This window comes from Hyla sarda, chromosome 5, assembly GCF_029499605.1.
Source record: "Hyla sarda isolate aHylSar1 chromosome 5, aHylSar1.hap1, whole genome shotgun sequence".
Taxonomy (NCBI): domain Eukaryota; kingdom Metazoa; phylum Chordata; class Amphibia; order Anura; family Hylidae; genus Hyla; species Hyla sarda.
In genome coordinates this window covers 120,735,709-120,754,651 of record NC_079193.1, presented here as the reverse complement: position 1 = coordinate 120,754,651, position 18,943 = coordinate 120,735,709, and the positions used below count along the sequence as shown (strand labels likewise).

At 42.7% G+C, this 18,943-nt stretch overlaps 1 protein-coding gene across 10 annotated transcripts in view; it reads right to left on the bottom strand.

Annotated features, from left to right (window-relative positions):
- The window catches only part of SLC12A7 (solute carrier family 12 member 7), an 870,696-nt gene that overhangs the window by 493,227 nt on the left and 358,526 nt on the right, over positions 1 to 18,943 (bottom strand). For all 10 annotated transcript variants that reach the window (XM_056520184.1, XM_056520194.1, XM_056520193.1 and 7 more), the window contains exon 3: positions 2,628 to 2,750. In XM_056520184.1, coding sequence (XP_056376159.1) covers positions 2,628 to 2,750 — 123 coding nt within the window. The remainder of the gene's footprint in view (positions 1 to 2,627; positions 2,751 to 18,943) is intronic.

The following is an 18,943-nucleotide window of genomic DNA, read 5'->3' as shown; positions in this document are numbered from 1 at the left end:
GGGCAAAGCGTGAAGTCACACAGGGGCGGAGCCGTGACGTCACTATGCTCCATGCCCGTGATCGCCAGTATTCTGATTCTAACGGGGTGCAGCGTGGAAGATCACGGGGGTCCCCAGCGGCGGGACCCCAGCGATCAGGCATCTTATCCCCCATCCTTTGGATAGGGGATAAGATGTCTTAGCACCAGAGTACCCCTTTAAAAGTCTGAGGCCCTGAATGTCCTCTTGCACTCATCTCTTCTCAGTCTTTCCTTTACTTTTCACTGGGCTACTTTGTCCTTGAAATACCTGGGCATATTCCTTACTCTTTGGGTCTTTGACATTTATCAAGCTAACTTTGTCCCACTGCTCCAAACCCAGAAAGTTGACCTGGACTGTTGGCATTTGGGCTCTTTTACTTGGTTCGGGCAAAGTGCAATCTTTAAGATTAATGTTCTTCCTTGTTTGCTTTTGCTTTTCCAGGCTCTCCCTGTTTTTCTCCTGTGAGCCTTTTTCTCCTCTGTCTCCTCGTTCTTTATCTATACTACGTGGCCTTACATCTCACACGGGTGGTGGATTGACATCGTCATACTACCACCAAGTTGTGGTTCTCTATAGAGGACCATCTTTCCCCATTATCATCGATGGTTTCTCCTTGAGGTCCCCCTTCAAGTTGCTCTGCTCTGGATCCGGCATGATTAGCCACACACTCTCTGCAGCCTATGTCATGTTGGGGTCTCCACCAGGCTTTCTTTCCCCCGTACGTCTTATTCCGCTTATTCTGTACGTCTTATTCAAAATCCTGACACAATGGTACCATGTCCAAATTTGCCTTCATATAATGTTTCTCGCTACTATCCCCTTTGTTGGAGGGGATGTGGCCAAACTGGGTACCTCCTACATATGTTTTAGGGGGTAACTGTTGCTTTCCTTGTTTTGGAGGGAGGTTGGGAAACTGGTCTTGTACTTTACAGACCGTGTTTTACCTTTCACCCCTGCCTTCTTTACAATTTTGACATTCTGTCCTTGTCCTACCATTTTTCCATTTTGTTCCATCTGGTCAATGCTGCAAGAGCTTGCATCCCAGTTCTGTGGAAGCGTACGGAACCCCTCTCCATGAGCCTGTGGATACTGAAGATCCTGGATATACAGCATATGGAAGAGCTCACTGCCCACCTTTAACATCACCCAGACCACTACTCTGGTTTTACTGGTCGTCTTTCAAAAGACCCTGGAATATCGTGTCCTGCTGCGTGACTGAACCACCATCCCCTGGCTGTCATGGACCTCCCATCCCTCCCCCACACTTTCCATTTAGTATTCTGTTGACTGTTGTCTCTGGTCCGTGTGCCTGTTTTGTGTTGTCCTTGTTTTCCAGTTATATTCTTTTATAATAGCAAGTACCAAACTACCCTCGTCATGTAGTCTACCAGCCCTTACCATAGGTTGTTCCCATTCTCAGTTTTAATCACCGAGGTGATCCACTAATTCCCTATATTTCCCATATATTTGTTAAAAGGTATAATCTTTATTAATTCAGAACACCAACAAAAAAGGGTTAAAAATTGCAGTGTATCTCTCCTCCCGTATTGATAGTAATTGTCTGTGCCAACCAGGCATCACCTATTATCTACCTGTGTGTACCTGCAGTGTACACACGGTTGTTGGGGGAGTCTGCACTGTATATTAAAAACCTATCCTATGCCCCCCTCGACATGTTTCGCCGCAGGACGCGGCTTTGTCAAGAGGTTTTAGGGCACTGAATGAAAAAACGCCAAAACAGGGGTTAAGTAACCTCCTATTGTGACATCATGGTGGGGTGATATTCACTTCTGATTGGTGGGACGCCATCCCATCCAATCATCCTCTATTTAATTTGATGGACATTTCCATGCACCTATTGCTGCTCTCATAGTTCAACCTTGCTGCAGCTCCGGCAGCAAAGTACGCTCGCTGGTATAAGAGCTCGCGCAGGGGTCACGGCGCAGAAGGCGGATGTGAATATCGGCTCTGAGATCATGACGCAGTGATCATGTGATGCATTACCGAGGCAACCAATAAACAACTATGTGGATTGGTTGAACTATGAGAGCAGCAATAGGTGCATGGAAATGTCCATCAAATTAAATAGAGGATGATTGGATGGGATGGCGTCCCACCAATCAGAAGTGAATATCACCCCACCATGATGTCACAATAGGAGGTTACTTAACCCCTGTTTTGGCGTTTTTTTCATTCAGTGCCCTAAAACCTCTTGACAAAGCCGCATCCTGCGGCGAAACATGTCGAGGGGGGCATAGGATAGGTTTTTAATATACAGTGCAGACTCCCCCAACAACCGTGTGTACACACAGGTAGATAATAGGTGATGCCTGGTTGGCACAGACAATTACTATCAATACGGGAGGAGAGATACACTGCAATTTTTAACCCTTTTTTGTTGGTGTTCTGAATTAATAAAGATTATACCTTTTAACAAATATATGGGAAATATAGGGAATTAGTGGATCACCTCGGTGATCTTTTGGTGAATTGGTTTAAATAACCCTCCATATATTGGTCCGCAGTTGGATCATTCTCAGTTTTATTTACGTGCTTCAAATTTGAAAATAAAGAATTATTATAAAATATTTTTTTAATTATTGTACCTTCATTTCTTTCCTCTTGCGATCGTCGTACTCTTCATGTTCTTTAACTCCTTGTGGTAAGTTTGTGTAATTTGCAAGTTTGTTTAAAAGTGATGATACCATTGGGTTACTATCCATTTCTTCCTAGAGTTGAATAAGAACAAGAGTAAAATAATGCTATTTATAAGTAGCTACCCATCAATGAATCCTTCATATCAAAATAAAACTAGTTAAGAAGAGGTTACAATAAATGTTAAAATATTAACCCATTCAGAACAAGGCCAATTTTGACCACGGCTCCTTTTTCAAATCTGACCTGTCCCACTTTATGTTGTGATCCAAGTGATTAGGAGATAATTTTTTCGTGACATATTGAGGGACATTTATAAAACTTGCTTATGTATGTCTTTTTTTGTCGTTTTATTTTGCTTAATGTTTTGCTTACGTGCAACAAATGTACAGCCTTTTTAAATTTGTCTCACATAAGCAAATCCGCTTTTTACCTCCATTCTCTTTTCCATTTTGAGATTTTGCTCATGTAAGCAAAATCTGTAAGCCAGGAATGTGCTGGAACTTAAGCAAAGTTTTCCCCTATAGCGACTTTTTAGAGACAGTTGCATTTTATAAATCTCTTACTACTTCAAGTCAATTTCCAAAACGTGCTTACCGTATATATACACGAGTATAAGCAGAGTTTTTCTGCACGATTTTCCGTGCTGAAAACGACCCCCTCGGCTTATACTCAAGTGAACTCTCCGCCTGTCAATCCCTTCATCAGTGGTCTTCAACCTGCAGACCTCCAGATGTTGCAAAACTACAACTCCCAGCAAGCCGATGGCTGTCCGGGCATGCTGGGTGTTTTAGTTTTGAAACCTCTGGAGGTCCGCAGATTGAAGACCACTGCGGCCTTCGTCATCATCCAGCCCCCCCTCCTTTTGTTTTGTACTCACCTCCCCTCAGCGGGAAGTTAGGGTGAGCTGGTCCGGGCCATCTATGCTGCAGGGACCGTCCGGTGGGGAAGGTTAGTCGTTGTAGGCTGTCCATTTTCATCCGGGGGGGGGGGGGCCTCTTCTCTGCGCTTCGGGCTCGGCCCCGGAGTAATAACGTTGCCTTAACGACGGCGCACAGGGACTTCATGCGAAACGTCCCTGTGCGTAGTCGTCAAGGCAACGTCACTAGTCCGGGCCCAAAGCGCGGAGAAGAGGCCCCCCCCCAGTGAAAATGGACAGCCTGCAACGACTAACCATCCCCACTGGACGGTCCCTGCAGCATAGATGGCCCGGACCAGCTCACCCTGACTTCCCACCGAGGGGAGGGGAGTACAAAACAAAAGGAGGGGGGGGTCTGGATGATGACGAAGGCCGCAGTGGTCTTCAACCTGTGGACCTCCAGATGTTTTTATATTTTTTATATTTTTCGTTAAATATTCTACTTTAAGACAGCGGTAAATTTTTGTCGATACTTGCATCATTTCTTTGTGAAAAATAAAAAAGTTAGAGGAAAAAATTTAAAAAATTACATTTTTCTAAATTTGAAATGCTCTGCTTGTAAGGAAAACAGTCATGCCAAATAAATGACATAATAATTCACATGAAGAATGTCTACTTTATGTTGGCATCATAAAGTAGACATGTTTTTACTTTTTAAAGACATTAGGGAGCTCCAAAGTTTAGCAGCAATAGTTGATAAAAAAAAATTTAATCAGAATTTTTCAGGGACCAGTTCAGTTTGAAGTGGATTTGAGGGGCCTTCATGTTAGAAATCCTCATGAAATTACTCAAAGAATTCAAAATGACATTCAGAAAGTTTTCTACCTTTTAGGTGTTTACCAGGAATAGAAGCAACGTGGAGGTGAAAAGTGAAAATCTCAAGGAGAAAAAGCCTCACAAAATTTGTAACCCTATTTCTCCAGAGTATGGAAATACCCCATAAGTGGTTGCGTTAAGCGTGCACACGGCAGGGCTCAGAAGGGAAGAAGCACCGTTTGGCTTTTGGAGAGAGAATTTGGCGGGAACAGTTTTTGGGGGCCCCAAAGTCCCCATGGTGCCAGGACAGTGGAAACCCCCCTCTTGTGACACAATTTTGGAAAATACACCCCTTAAGGAATGCAATAAAGGGTGCAGTGAGCATTTACACCCCACAGGTGTTTGACACAATTTTGCGTTTGACACAATTAACAGTGGGAAATGAAAAACTAAACTTTTTACACTAAAATGCTAGTGTAACCCCTAATTTTTCATTTTTACAAGAGGTAAAGTGAGAATAAGCCCCATAAAATTTGAAACCCTATTACTTCAGAGCATGGAAATACCCCATATGTGGATGTAAAGTGTTCAATAGGTGCATGACAAAGCTCAAAAGGGAAGAAGCACCATTTGGCGTTTGGACAAAGAATTTGGCAGAAATAGTTTTTGGGGGCCATGTCGCATTTATAAAGCCACCATGGTGCTCAGACAGTGGAAACCACCCACATGTGACACCATTTTGGAAACTAAACCCCTCAAGGAATGTAATAAGGGGTGCAGTGAGCATTTGTAAACCACAGGCGTTCAACAATTGAAAATTTCATTTTTTACATTAACATGTTGGTGTAGCCCCAAACTTTTCATTTTACAAGGGGGGGAAATGAGAATAAGCCCCACAAAATTTGTAACCCTATTTGTCCAGAGCACATAAAGTGCTCTGCAGGCGCACGGCAGGGCTTAGAAGTGAAGGCTTTTGGAGAGTGCATTTAGCTGTAATGGATGTCGGGGGCCATGTCATGTTTATAAACCCCCCCACAAGTGGCCCCATTTTGGAAACTATACCCCTCAAAGAATGTAACAAGGGGTGCAGTGAGCATTTACACCCCACAAGCATTTGACAGATTTTTGGACCTCCATTCCAAAAAACTGTCGGACACTTGGTGTGTAAATGCTCACTGCACCCCTTGTTACATTCTTTGAGTGGTGTGATTTCCAAAATGGGGGTCATGTGTTTATTTAATTTTTTTGTGTGTGTCAGAACTGCTGCAATTAACAGCCATTTCAATGCAAATCGCCAATTTAGGCCTCAAATATACATGGTGCGCTCTCACTAGTGAGTAATATTGTGCTCATGCAAAGCACTTTATGTACACGTATTTATGCAACAGCTAGAGGAAAAGAGTGCAGCTAAGTGTTGCAAAACTACAACTCTCAGCATGCGCTGACAGCCAAAGTGCATGCTGGGAGTTGTAGTTATGTGCCTCCAGCAGTTGCATAACTATAATGCTTATCGGGCCTTTTCACTGCCCTGCATGCTGGGAGTAGTAGTTATGCAACAGCTAGAAGGGAAAAAAGTGCCACTAGCTGCTTTTCATAACTACAACTCCCAGCATGCATGGACACCCAAAGGGCATGCTGGGAGTTGTTGTGTGCTCTCTAAAACTTTGGTTTTGCATGCTGGGAGTTGTAGGTATGCAACAGCAGGAGGCACACAAGTCTTACCTCCAGCAGCTGCTGACGATCAGGACACTGCCACAGGTCCTGGCTTGAATCCCGTAGCCGCCGCTAACAGGTGCGCACACCAGCGCGGCACACCAACAGGCACCCACACTTGCCCTCCAGACTAGGGGCAGAGCAAGTCCAGTAAATAACAGGATTTAATGTACACCTACATGTATGGCGCTGTGCGCTAAGTTAATCTTTGCAGCGCAGTACATTTACGGCACGTGTACTTAAGCATTTACTGTTAGCGGTAAATTTGGGTCAATACATTCTGCATTTTTGTGTGAAAAACTCCAAAATCCTGGGAACAATTGGAAAAGTAAGCATTTTTTTCTGAATTACAGATTCTCTACTTGTAAGAAAGATAGCCATGCCACATAAATGAGTTATTATTTCACATTTACAATATATGTCTACTTTATGTTAGTATCATTTGTTAAATGTTTTTTTCACTTTTTTTTTTTAAGGACATTACAGGGCTTAGAAGTTTGCCAACAATTTTCACATTTTTAGAGAAAATTTCAAAATCAGATATTTTTATGGACCTGTTCAGTTCTGAAGTTGTTTTGAGGGGCCTGTATGTCAGAACCCACAATAAATCACCCCATTATAAAAACTGCACCCCTCAATAAAATAAAAATTACATTTAGCAGGTTTTTAACCTTTTAGGTGTTTAACCGAAATTAAAGCAAAATGGAGGTGGAATTACAAAAATGCTATTTTTTTTGCAAATAGGTTAATTCATGATTTTTTTTTCTCTAACACAGTGGGTGCTGATAGAGAAATGCAACTCAATATTTATTCTGATGTATTTAGAAATATCTTATATATGGTCCTAGAGCACTCCATGACTTACACACAGGCCTCAGACATTAAAGAGTGTGGATTTTGGTGCTTCCCTTTATTTAGGATATTTTGTAAGCATCATATGAAGATGTAGAGGCATCGAGGTCCCAAAATATTTTTGCAAGACAAGCTGGTGTTTTCATTGGTACCATTGTGGGGTACATGTGACACTCTAATCACTTTTTATTCCATTTTTGATGAGGTGGTATGAACAGCTTCTGCAATTTTATTTTTTTTTTTAAACAGCCATTCTCAATGCAGTATAAATGACATGTTATCTTTATTCTAAGGTTTGGTACGATTATGATGATACCTCATTTAAAAATTATTTTTATGGTTTATCACATTCACATCATCCCCAAAAAAATTTGGTAACATTTTTTTTTTTTTTGTGTCACCATGTCTTGAGAGCTGTAACATTTGTATTTGTTCACAAATGAGGATGTGAGGGGACTAATTTTTTGTGTGTGATAAGTTGCAGGTTTTCAATGGTATTTTGGAAAACATTTTTTATTTTATTACTGACAATATTGTGTGCTTAACTGACAATTTTTTGGGGCATCATTTGGGGGTACATGTGACATTCTGTATCAACAATTTGACCCCATATGGGAGTCAACTAAAGCCTCTATATGTGTTCAAATTAAATTACCTTTATTTCATTAGGGTAAGAGGGGAGTTAAAAAACACACACTTAAAATCACTAACCCAATTGCATCAGATTTATATAGAATATATGAATCTATACTTGCAGGTCCCTATTGACTGTTATTATAGCCAATCTAATTGAACATCAATTGATGCTGTTCTCATGCACCATATGGGGCTGAAGGATATTATTCCTATATCATGGGTCACAATAGGTGTACCACTAACCCTTACAGGGTGAGATACAGATCTGTATCCGGTGCTTAACTGTAGCTGACAGCACCAAAATGGTGTGAACTGTGAGCCAGTCAGACATATATCACTGTCCAGGTGACATAATATATAGGGACTGCCTCTTTTATATTTTATATCTTTGCATCATAATACTAACACAACGTGGCCTAAAAAACACATCTCTTCAGACAGGCCTATAACAGTCTCTAATTGGCCCCAACATACCCCCAACATATCCTCAATATATCCCCACACCTCTTGTTTAAATAGTTATTGTGTAATTTTATGTCCGATACTTGTCTTTGTTTGTACCCCATAATTGTAAGCGCTGCGGAATCTGTAGGCGCTATATAAATAAAATAAATAAATAAAATATTGCACTCTCTCTGCTGTGCGCCGCAGGTCTGGTGCAGATTAGGCTTATTCCGCCCACTGTACTCCTGCTGAGCGGTTTCACTAACGGCACCCGCTCCGCCCCTAATCCGGAAAGCGAGAGCGGGTGCTGGCAGTTTAAACAGGCAGCAGTGGCCCGATCCCCGGTGGGATCAGGCTCCTAGGACCAGCGGTGCAGCCATAGGGCATGCTGGGAGTTGTAGTTATGCAACAGCAGGAGGCACACCACTACAACTCCCAGCATGCCCTTTGGCTTTCTGTGCATGCTGGGAGTTGTAGTTATGCAACAGCTACTGCTGCATAACTACAACTGCCAGCATATACGGACAACAAAAGAGCATGCTGGGAGCTGTAGTGGTGTGCCTCCAGCTCTTGCATAACTACAACTTTCAGCATGCCCATCAGCTGTCAGAACATGCTGGGAGTTCTAGTTTTGCAACACCTAGAGGCATACTGGTTGGCAAACATTGATTTAGGGTCTGTTACCTAACTCAGTGTTTCCGCACCAGTGTGCCTCCAGCTGTTGCATAACTACATCTCCCAGCATGCACGGACAGCCATAGGGCATGCTGGGAGTTGAGGTGGTGTGCCTGAAGCTGCTGCATAACTACAACTCACAGCATGCCCTTTGACTGTCAGTGCATGCTGGGAGTTGTAGTTTTTCAACAGTTGGAGGCACACTGGTTGGGAAACACTGAGTTAACGTTTGTTATCTAACTCAGTGTATCCGCAACAGTGTGCCTTCAGCTGTTGCAAAACTACAACTCCAAGCATGCACAATCTGTCAGTGCATGCTCTTGTTGTAGTTTTTCAACAGCTGGAGGCTTGGGCACAGTGTACATTCATACGGGCGGGGGTTTACAGTGAGTTTCCCGCTACAAGCTTGAGCTGCAGCTCAAACTTCCAGCAGGAAACTCGCTGTAAACCCCCGCCCATGTGAATGTACCCTAAAAACACTACACTACTCAAAATACAAAGAGCAAAACAATACATATACATACCCTTACACAGCTTCGTATGACACTGTTTCCAAAATGGAGTGTCCAGCTGTTGCAAAGCAACAAATCCCAGCATTGCCGGACAGCCATTGACTGAGCAGGCATGCTGGGAGTTTTGCAACACTGCCATAGAGTATTTTTTGGTGGCAGATGCAAGTGTATTGCTTGCATTCGGTTCCGGGCCTTATGCAAATCCCTTATTTAGGCCTCAAATGCGCATGGCATGCTCTCATTCTGTAGCCCTGTCGCATTTCAAGTCAGCAGTTTAGTGCCATATATAGGGGTATTTCCATACTTGGGAGAAATTAAATACCCCATATGTGGACATAAAGTGCCCTGTGGGCGCACTACAATATTCAGGAGGGAAGGAGCAACTTTAGGATTCTGGAGAGAGAATTTGGTTGGAATAGAAGTCAGGGGCCATGTGGGTTTATGAAGACCTGATGCTGCCAGAACAGTAACCCCCCCCCCCCCCCCTCCACACATGTGACTCCATTTTGGAAACTACACCCCTCACGGAAAAGAACAAGGGGTGCAGTGAGCATTTACACCCCCACATGTCCGAAAGATTTTTTGAACAGTAGTCCTTGAATTTGCACAGCCCATTGTTCCGAAAATCTAGATCTATATTGTGTCCCTGCTGAGTTGCAATATTTTCATATTTCACGCTGCAAGAAATCTGCAGCCCACCTACTGCACATTTTGCTGTTAGCAGTCACACAGGGCGCCCCCGCTGGAGACCTTTGTGAGCAGTATAGTTTGGAGGTGGGCCAAGCGCACTGAAGTTAGGCTCCGTTCACATTGCGTTTTGACTTCAGTTTACCTTATGGGTTTAACATATACAGTCATGGCTGTATATGTTGGCACCCCTGACATTTTTCTAGAAAATGAAGTATTTCTCACAGAAAAGGATTGCATTAACACATGTTTTCCTATACACATTTATTCCTTTTGTGTGTATTGGAAAAAAACGAAAAAGGGTGGAAAAAAAGCAATGTCACACCCAAATCCAAATATGGGTTGGACAAAATTATTGGCACACTTTAAAATTTTTGGAAAAATAAGATTGTTTCAAGCATGTGAGGCTCCTTTAAACTTACCTGGGGCAAGTAACAGGTGTGGGCAATATAAAAAGCATACCTGAAAGCAGATAAAAAGGAGAGAAGTTCACAGACTTTGCATCATGTGTGTGTTTGTCACACTAAGCATGGACAACAGAAAGAGGAGAAGACAACTGTCTGAGGACTTGAGAACCAAAATTGTGGAAAAATATCAACAATCTCAAGGTTACAAGTCCATCTCCAGAGATCTAGATTTGTCTTTGTCCACAGTGCGCAACATTATCAAGAAGTTTGCAACCCATAGCACTGTAGCTGATCTCCATGAGCATGGACGGAAGAGAAAAATTTATGAAAGTGTACACAGGATAGTCCGGATGGTGGATAAGCAGCCCCAAACAAGTTCCAAAGATATCCAAGCTGTCCTGCAGGCTCAGGGAGCATCAGTGTAAGCACAAACTACCCGTAAACATTTAAATGAAATGAAATGCAACGCTATGGCAGGAGACCCAGGAGGACCCCACTGCTGACACAGAGACATAAAAAAGCAAGACTACATTTTGCCAAAATGAACTTGAGTAAGCCAAAATCCTTCTGGGAAAACGTCTTGTGGACAGATGAGACCAAGCTAGAGCTTTTTGGTAAAGCACATCATTCTACTGTTTACCAAAAATGAAATGAGGCCTACAAAGGAAAGAACACAGTACCTACAGTGAAAAATGGTGGTGGTCCAATGAGGTTTTGAGGTTTGTTTTGCTGCCTCTGGCACTGGGTGCCTTGAATGTGTGCAAGGCATAATGAAATCTGAGGATTACCAATGGATTTTGGGTCGCACTGTACAGCCCAGTGTCAGAAAGCTGGGTTGGGTCAGAGATCTTGGGTCTTCCAGCAGGACAATGATCCCAAACATACATCAAAAAGCACCCAAAAATGGATGGCAGCAAAGCACTGGAGAGTTCTGAAGTGGCCAGCAATGAGTCCAGATCTAAATCCCATTGAATACCTGTGGAGAGATCTAAAAATTGTTGTTGGGAAAAGGCGCCCTTCCTATAATAGAGACCTGGAGCAGTTTGAAAAGGAAGAGTGGTCCAACATTCCGGCCGAGAGGTGTGAGAAGCTTATTGATTGTTATAGGAAGCGACTGATTTCAGTTATTTTTTCCAAAGGGTGTGCACCCAAATATTAACCCCTTAAGGACACATGACGTACCGATACATCATGTGTCCGCTCCCGATCTATAACAATGGCAGGGACCCGTGGCTAATAGCGCGCGGCATTGATCGCGCGCTATTAACCCTTTAGAAGCGGCGTTCAAAGTTGAACGCTGCGTCTAAAGTGAAAGCATGCCGGTTAGCTCAGTGGTCTGTTCGGGATAGCCGTGGCGAAACTGCGGCATCCCGAACAGCTTACAGGACAGCAGGAGGGTCCCTTCCTGCCTCCTCGCTGTCCAATCGCCGAATGACTGCTCAGTGCCTGAGATCCAGGCATGAGCAGTCAAGCGGCAGAATCATCGATCACTGGTTTCCTATGAGAAACCAGTGATCAATGTAATAGATCAGTGTGTGCAGTGTTATAGGTCCCTATTGAAAAAAAAAGTGAATAAAGATCATTTAACCCCTTCCCTATTAAAAGTTTGAATCACCCCCCTTTTACCCTAAAAAAAAAATGTAAATAAAAACAAACATATATGGTATTGCCGTGTGCGGAAATGTCCGAATTATAAAAATATATCGTTAATTAAACCGCACGGTCAATGGCGTACGCGCAAAAAAATGCCAAAGTCCAAAATAGTGCATTTTTGGTCACTTTTTATATCATGAAAAAATTAATAAAAAACGATCAATAAGATCTATCAATGCAAAAATGGTACCGCTAAAAACTTCAGATCACGGCGCAAAAAATGAGCCCTCATACTGCCCCGTACGCGCAAAAATAAAAAAGTTACAGGGGTCAGAAGATGACAATTTTAAACGTATACATTTTCCTGCATGTAGTTATGATTTTTCCAGAAGTACGACAAAATCAAACCTATATAAGTAGGATATAATTTTAATCGTATGGACCTACAGAAGATAAGGTGTCATTTTTACCGAAAAATTTACTACGTAGAAACGTAAGCCCACAAAGGTTACAAAAAAGCGTTTGTTTTTTTTCAATTTTGTCTCACAATGATTTTTTTTCCGTTTCGCCGTAGATTTTTGGGCAAAATGACTGACGTCATTACAAAGTAGAATTGGTGGCGCAAAAAATAAGCCATTATATGGATTTTTAGGTGCAAAATTGAAAGTTATGATTTTTTAAAGGCAAGGAGGAAAAATAAAAAATGCAAAAACGGAAAAACCCTCGGTCCTTAACCCCTTAAGGACCGGGGTTTTTTCTGTTTTTGCATTTTCGTTTTTTGCTCCTTGCCTTTAAAAAATCATAACCTCTTTCAATTTTGCACCTAAAAATCCATATGATGGCTTATTTTTTGCGCCACCAATTCTACAACGACACCTTATCTTTATTCTGTAGGTCCATACGATTAAAATGATACCCTACTTATATAGGTTTGATTTTGTCGGACTTCTGGAAAAATCATAACTACATGCAGGAAAATTAATACGTTTAAAATTGTCATTTTCTGACCCCTATAACTTTTTTATTTTTCCGTGTATGGGGCAGTATGAGGGCTCATTTTTTGCGCCGTCATCTGAAGTTTTTAACGGTACCATTTTTGCATTGATAGGACTTATTGATCGCTTTTTATTCATTTTTAAATGATATAAAAAGTGACCAAAAATGCACTATTTTGGACTTTGGAATTTTTTTGGACGCCATTAACCGAGCGGTTTAATTAATTATATATTTTTATAATTCGGACATTTCCACACGCGGTGATACCACATATGTTTATTTTTATTTACACTGTGGTTTTTTTTATTGGAAAAGGGGGGTGATTCAAACTTAATAGGGGAGGAGTTAAATGACCTTTATTCACTTTTTTTTTCACTTTTTTTTTTGCAGTGTTATAGGTCCCATAGGGACCTATAACACTGCACACACTGATTATCATTGATCACTGGTTTCTCATAAGAAACCAGTGATCGATGATTCTGCCGCATGACTGCTCAGGCCTGGATCTCAGGCACTGAGCAGTCATTCGGCGATCGGACAGCGAGGAGGCAGGTAGGGGCCCTCCCGCTGTCCTGTCAGCTGTTCGGGATGCCGCGATTAGCCGCGGCTATCCCGAACAGCCCGACTGAGCTAGCCGGCCACTTTCGGTTTAGGGTTAATAGCGCGCGGCGCTGCGCGCTATTAGAGGCGGGTCCCGGCTTCACTATGACGCCGGGCCCGCCGCGATATGACGCGGGGTTACACAGTAATCACAATTATATCAGGAGAGCAGGACCAAGGGCGTACCTGTACGCCCTTGGTCCTTAAGGGGTTAAGTTGAAGGTGTCAACAATTTTGTCCAGCCGATTTTTGATGTGACATTATGTCCAATTAGCTTTTTTTCCTCCTTTTTTGGTTTAGTTCCAATACGCACAAAGGGAATAAACAATGTGTATAGCAAAACATATGTTACTGCAATCCTTTTCTGTGAGAAATACTTAATTTTCTAGAAAAATTTCAAGGGTGCCAACATTTACGGCCATGACTATGTTTAACTGATGCATTTTTAAGTGCTTTTTTTTGGGCACAAGTTTTGGCACATGTTTAACAGATGTGTTTTTTTTTTTTTTGAACAACCAGTTTTGGTAAATTTCCTATCAGTTAAACATTTCAGTTGATGTCAAACTAGATAAACAGATGGGCGGTGACATTGGGTGGTTCAGTGGGTTGTCCTCTGTTCTAGAGAATGGTGCTGAAATGCTTCTGCTTTTTTTTTTTTTTTTTTTTTTAAGTCCAAAATTGCCGATTTTTGTCACTGAGAATTATTTTTTTTTTTAAATCAATCAAAAACCCCCATTAAAAATAAATAGTACCAATGATAACTACAGATCATAGTACAAAAAAAAATAAAAAAAATAAGAGACCTCATACAGCCCCATATGAAGAGAAAAATAAATTATAGGGATCAGGAGAGGACAATTTTAAGTATAGCCCTCATTAGAGATGACCGAACTTTAGAAAAATTCGATTCAGCCGATTCGCTGAATTTTCAGAAAAAGTTTGTTTTGATCCGAATTTTTTTGCGGCGAATCTATATTAAAAAAAGGCTATTTCTAGCCTACAGACAGCCTCATTAGCGGTATAGAACACTTTGCTGTGTTCTAAAAAGCATATGGAGTGTGCTGGGGTAGTGAAATAATACTGTTATTCAGAATAACATGCAGATTACCGACATCGCTTTTAGAATCACTGCTGCACAGCAGCACAATGACAGAGCCTGGTGGTGGCATCAGTGTGAGGAGACCATTTAGTGGCTGAATGACACATTGTGGAGGTGTTGGCAGCATGAGGACACCATAAAGTAGCTGAAGGACACAGCTTGCATGAGGCTGAAGCATGAGGACACCATATAGTGGCTGAATGACTCAGTGTGGAGGTGTTGGCGCAGCATGAGGAGACCATATAGTGGCTGAATGACATAGCGTGAAGGTGTTGGCAGCATGAGTAGGCACTAGGCCTTCACAATCCCTACGATTAAAAGATGAATTTAGAAATTTAAACCGAAGATTTTGGATAGCGAGTGCTACCTTTGATAAAATTTGAATTTCCCAGACCCAGGCCCAGCAGCAGCATTAGTAAACCATATATTGCCTGAATGACACAGCCTGGAGTTGGCTGATGCATGAGGAAACCATCGAAATCTCTGATTTTTTCATTTAAATTTAAATCAACCTTTTAGTGTCCTGGACCCCGGCGTGTGGGTACAAATGACCAAATCCAACAAGCCCCCACAGGGCTCATGTGGCCTTGAGATGTAGGCGCAACGTCTCCATTGCCCTGACCGGCCATTGTTTCCAAGACTTTTCGCCAAGGCAAACCATGTGAAGTACAGTGTGACACCGCCGTGCCCTGCACACATGGTATGCTGAAGGGCCACTGAGACTTGTCTGGGCAGTGGAGGCTTAGGACACAGTGGAGGATGTGGAGGTGGAGTACCACACTGTCACAGGACCAACGGGCTGACAGAGTGTAGCAGGAAGCAGCATGAGCACACACCAGGGCTACACGATCCCTAAGAAAAAACAACAATTTCTGACATTTCTGAAGAAGATTTAGGACAGCGGGTGCTTCCTATATATTATCTGAATGACGCAGCCTGGAGTTGGCTGCAGCATGAGGAGACCATTGAAATGTCTGATTTTTTTTATTTGAAATTTAAATCAACCTTTTAGTGTCCTGGACCCCAGCGTGTGGGTACAAAGGACCTAATCTAACAAGCCCCCACAGGGCTCATTTGGCCGTGAGATGTAGGCGCAATGTCTCCATTGCCCTGACCAGCCATTGTTTATTTTTTTTGTTCCTTTGTTTAACCCCTTAAGGACACATGACGTATGCGTACGTCTCTGCACCCTGGGCTTTAAGGAACCATGACGTATGAGTACATCATGGCGTTTTCTGGTCTCTGCCGCTCACCGGGCGGAGATCGAAATGGCATGCCTGCTGAAATCCTTCAGCAGGCATGCCGTGCAAATGCCAAGGGGGGTCCTGGGACCCCCGCATGTCGATGATCGCCGGAGATCGCTTGCGAAATCACGCAAGCGATCTTCGGCGATTCGGGTCATTCGGGTCACTTGTTTGGCGCATGGGTTTTAATCAGTACCTTCACCCGTGCACTTCCCTATAATACCTCACTTCCCCTGCACTTCCTTGCCGGATCTTGTTGCCATTGTGCCAGTGAAAGCGTTTCCTTGTGTGTTCCTAGCCTGTGTTCCAGATCTCCTCCCGTTGCCCCTGACTACGATCCTTGCTGCCTGCCCTGACCTTCTGCTACGTCCGACCCTGCTCTTGTCTACTCCCTTGTACCGCGCATATCTCAGCAGTCAGAGAGGTTGAGCCGTTGCCGGTGGATACGACCTGGTTGCTACCGCCGCTGCAAGACCATCCCGCTTTGCGGCGGGCTCTGGTGAAAACCAGTAGCAACTTAGAACCGGTCCACCGACACGGTCCACGCCAATCCCTCTCTGGCACAGAAGATCCACCTCCAGCCTGCCGAATCGTGACAACAATACTGCCCCAGCACCGCCCCAGCAATGCTGCTATTGGCTGGCGATCGTCCAGCCAATAGCAGAGCGGCAGAGGAGGGGTTAACGGCCCTTCCCGCCACTGTACCCACTCTCTGTGTTCAGTCAGCGGGTGCAGCAGCAGGAAGAGGACCATTGATCCCCCCGTGGAGCTCTGGAGCCCCCTCAGTAGCCGTTAGAATAGGGACAGAGGCTTGCAGGGACAGGTAGGTGTAATAAAGTATAATAAAGTAAAAAAAAAAAAAAGTAACAAAAAGTACAAATTTTGGGGGGGGTCTTTTCTGCTATTAACCCTTGCAAAAATGTGAAATTTGTGGGGGGGGGGGGGGGAACACTTTTTTTTTTTACATATGCAAAAGACGTGAAACACCTGTGGGGTATTAAGGCTCACTTAATTCCTTGTTACGTTCCTCAAGGGGTCTAGTTTCCAAAATGGTATGGCATGTGTTTTTTTTCTGTTCTGGCACCATAGGGGCTTCCTAAATGCAACATGCCCCCCAAAAACCATTTCAGAAAAACACTCTCCAAAATCCCCTTGTCGCTCCTTCAATTCTGAGCCCTCTACTGCGCTCGCCGAACACTTTACATAGACATATGAGGTATGTGTTTACTCAAGAGAAATTGGGCTACAAATATAAGTATACATTTTCTCCTTTTACCCCTTGTAAAAATTCAAAAATTGGGTCTACAAGAACATGCGAGTGTAAAAAATGATTGTGAATTTTCTCCTTCACTTTGCTGCTATTCCTGTGAAACACCTAAAGGGTGAAAATGCTGACAATGTCATTTTGAATACTTTGGGGGGGGGGGGTGCAGTTTTTATAATGGGGTCATTTGTGGGGTATTTCTAATACGAAGACCCTTCAAATCCACTTCAAACCTGAACTGGTCCCTGAAAAATAGCAAGTTTGAAAATTTTGTGAAAAATTGGAAAATTGCTGTTGAACTTTGAAGCCCTCTGGTGTCTTCCAAAAGTAAAAACACGTCAATTTTATGATGCCATCATAGACATATTGGAAATGTGAATTAAAAAAAATTATTTGGAATATCCATTTTCCTTACAAGAAGAGAGCTTCAAAGTTAGAAAAATGCAAAATTTTCAAATTTGTCATCAAATTTTGGGATGCAAGGATGCCAGTTACCACAACATTTTTCCACTATGTTAAAATAGAATATGTCACGAAAAAACAAATCTCGGAATCAGAATGATAACTAAAAGCATTCCAGAGTTATTAATGTTTAAAGTGACAGTGGTCAGAGCTTCAAAAAATGGCCGGGTCCTAAGGTGTAAAATGGCTGGGTCCTTAAGGGGTTAAGAACAAGCGCATATCCAAGAGTCCAGAAGACTCTATAACGCAGGACGGTGGACCACAAAAAGACATTCTTCTCTAAATTAATGTTTTCTGAAATAAAGAAGCAGAGTTCATCCCTCTCCGTATTATTTCTGAAAATTTTAATTAAAAAAAAATCACACACAACAGGCGTTCAATGGTCTAATGGTTATTAATTATTCTGGAAAATTCAAGTTTATTACTGAGAAAATTGTCAGAAAAAAAAAAAAACAGTACCCAAGAGGGTTTAATAACCCCCATACATTGCATATGGGCTATCTCCGTACTCAGGAGAAATTGCGTTACAATTTTTTTTTCTCCTTTTACCACTTATGAAAAGGTAAAGTTGGGGTCTACACCAGCATGTTAGTGTAAAAAAATAAAAAATGTTACACCAACATGCTGGACTTTTAATTTTCACAAGCGGTAAAAAGAAAAAAAGACCCCCAAAATTTGTAACGCAATTTCTCCTGAGTACGGAAATACCCCATATGTGGGCGTGAAATGCTCTGCGGGCGCACAACAAGGCTCAGGATTGAGAGCGCACTATGTACATTTGAGGCCTAAATTGGTGATTTGCACAGGGGTGGCTGAATTTACAGCGGTTCTGACATAAAGGCAAAACAATAAATACCCACATTTGACCCCATTTTGGAAACTACACGCCTCATGGAATGTAACAAGGGGAATAGTGAACCTTAACACCCCACAGGTGTTTGACGAATTTTCGTTAAAGTCGGATGTGAAATAGAAAAAAAAAAATTTCACTAAAATGCTGGTGTTACCCTAAATTTTTCATTTTCACTAGGGAGAATAGGAAATAAGCCCCATAAAATTTGTAACCCCATTTCCTATGAGTAAAAACATACCCCATATGTGGATGTAAAGTGCTCTGCGGGCGAACTACAATGCTCAGAAAAGAAGGAGCGCCATTGGGAATTTGGAGAGAGAATGTGTCAGAAATTGAAGGGCATGTGTGTTTACAAAGTCCCCCAGTGCCCTCCCCACATGTGACCCCATTTTGGAAACGATATCCCTCACATTATTTAACCACTTAAGGACCTAGGGCGTATGGATACGCCTTGACGTCCTGGTACTTAAGGACCCAGGGCGTATCCATACGCCCGTGGGAATTTCGGTCCCCACCGCGCGCCGGGCGGGGACCGGGCCGGGGTGACTGCTGATA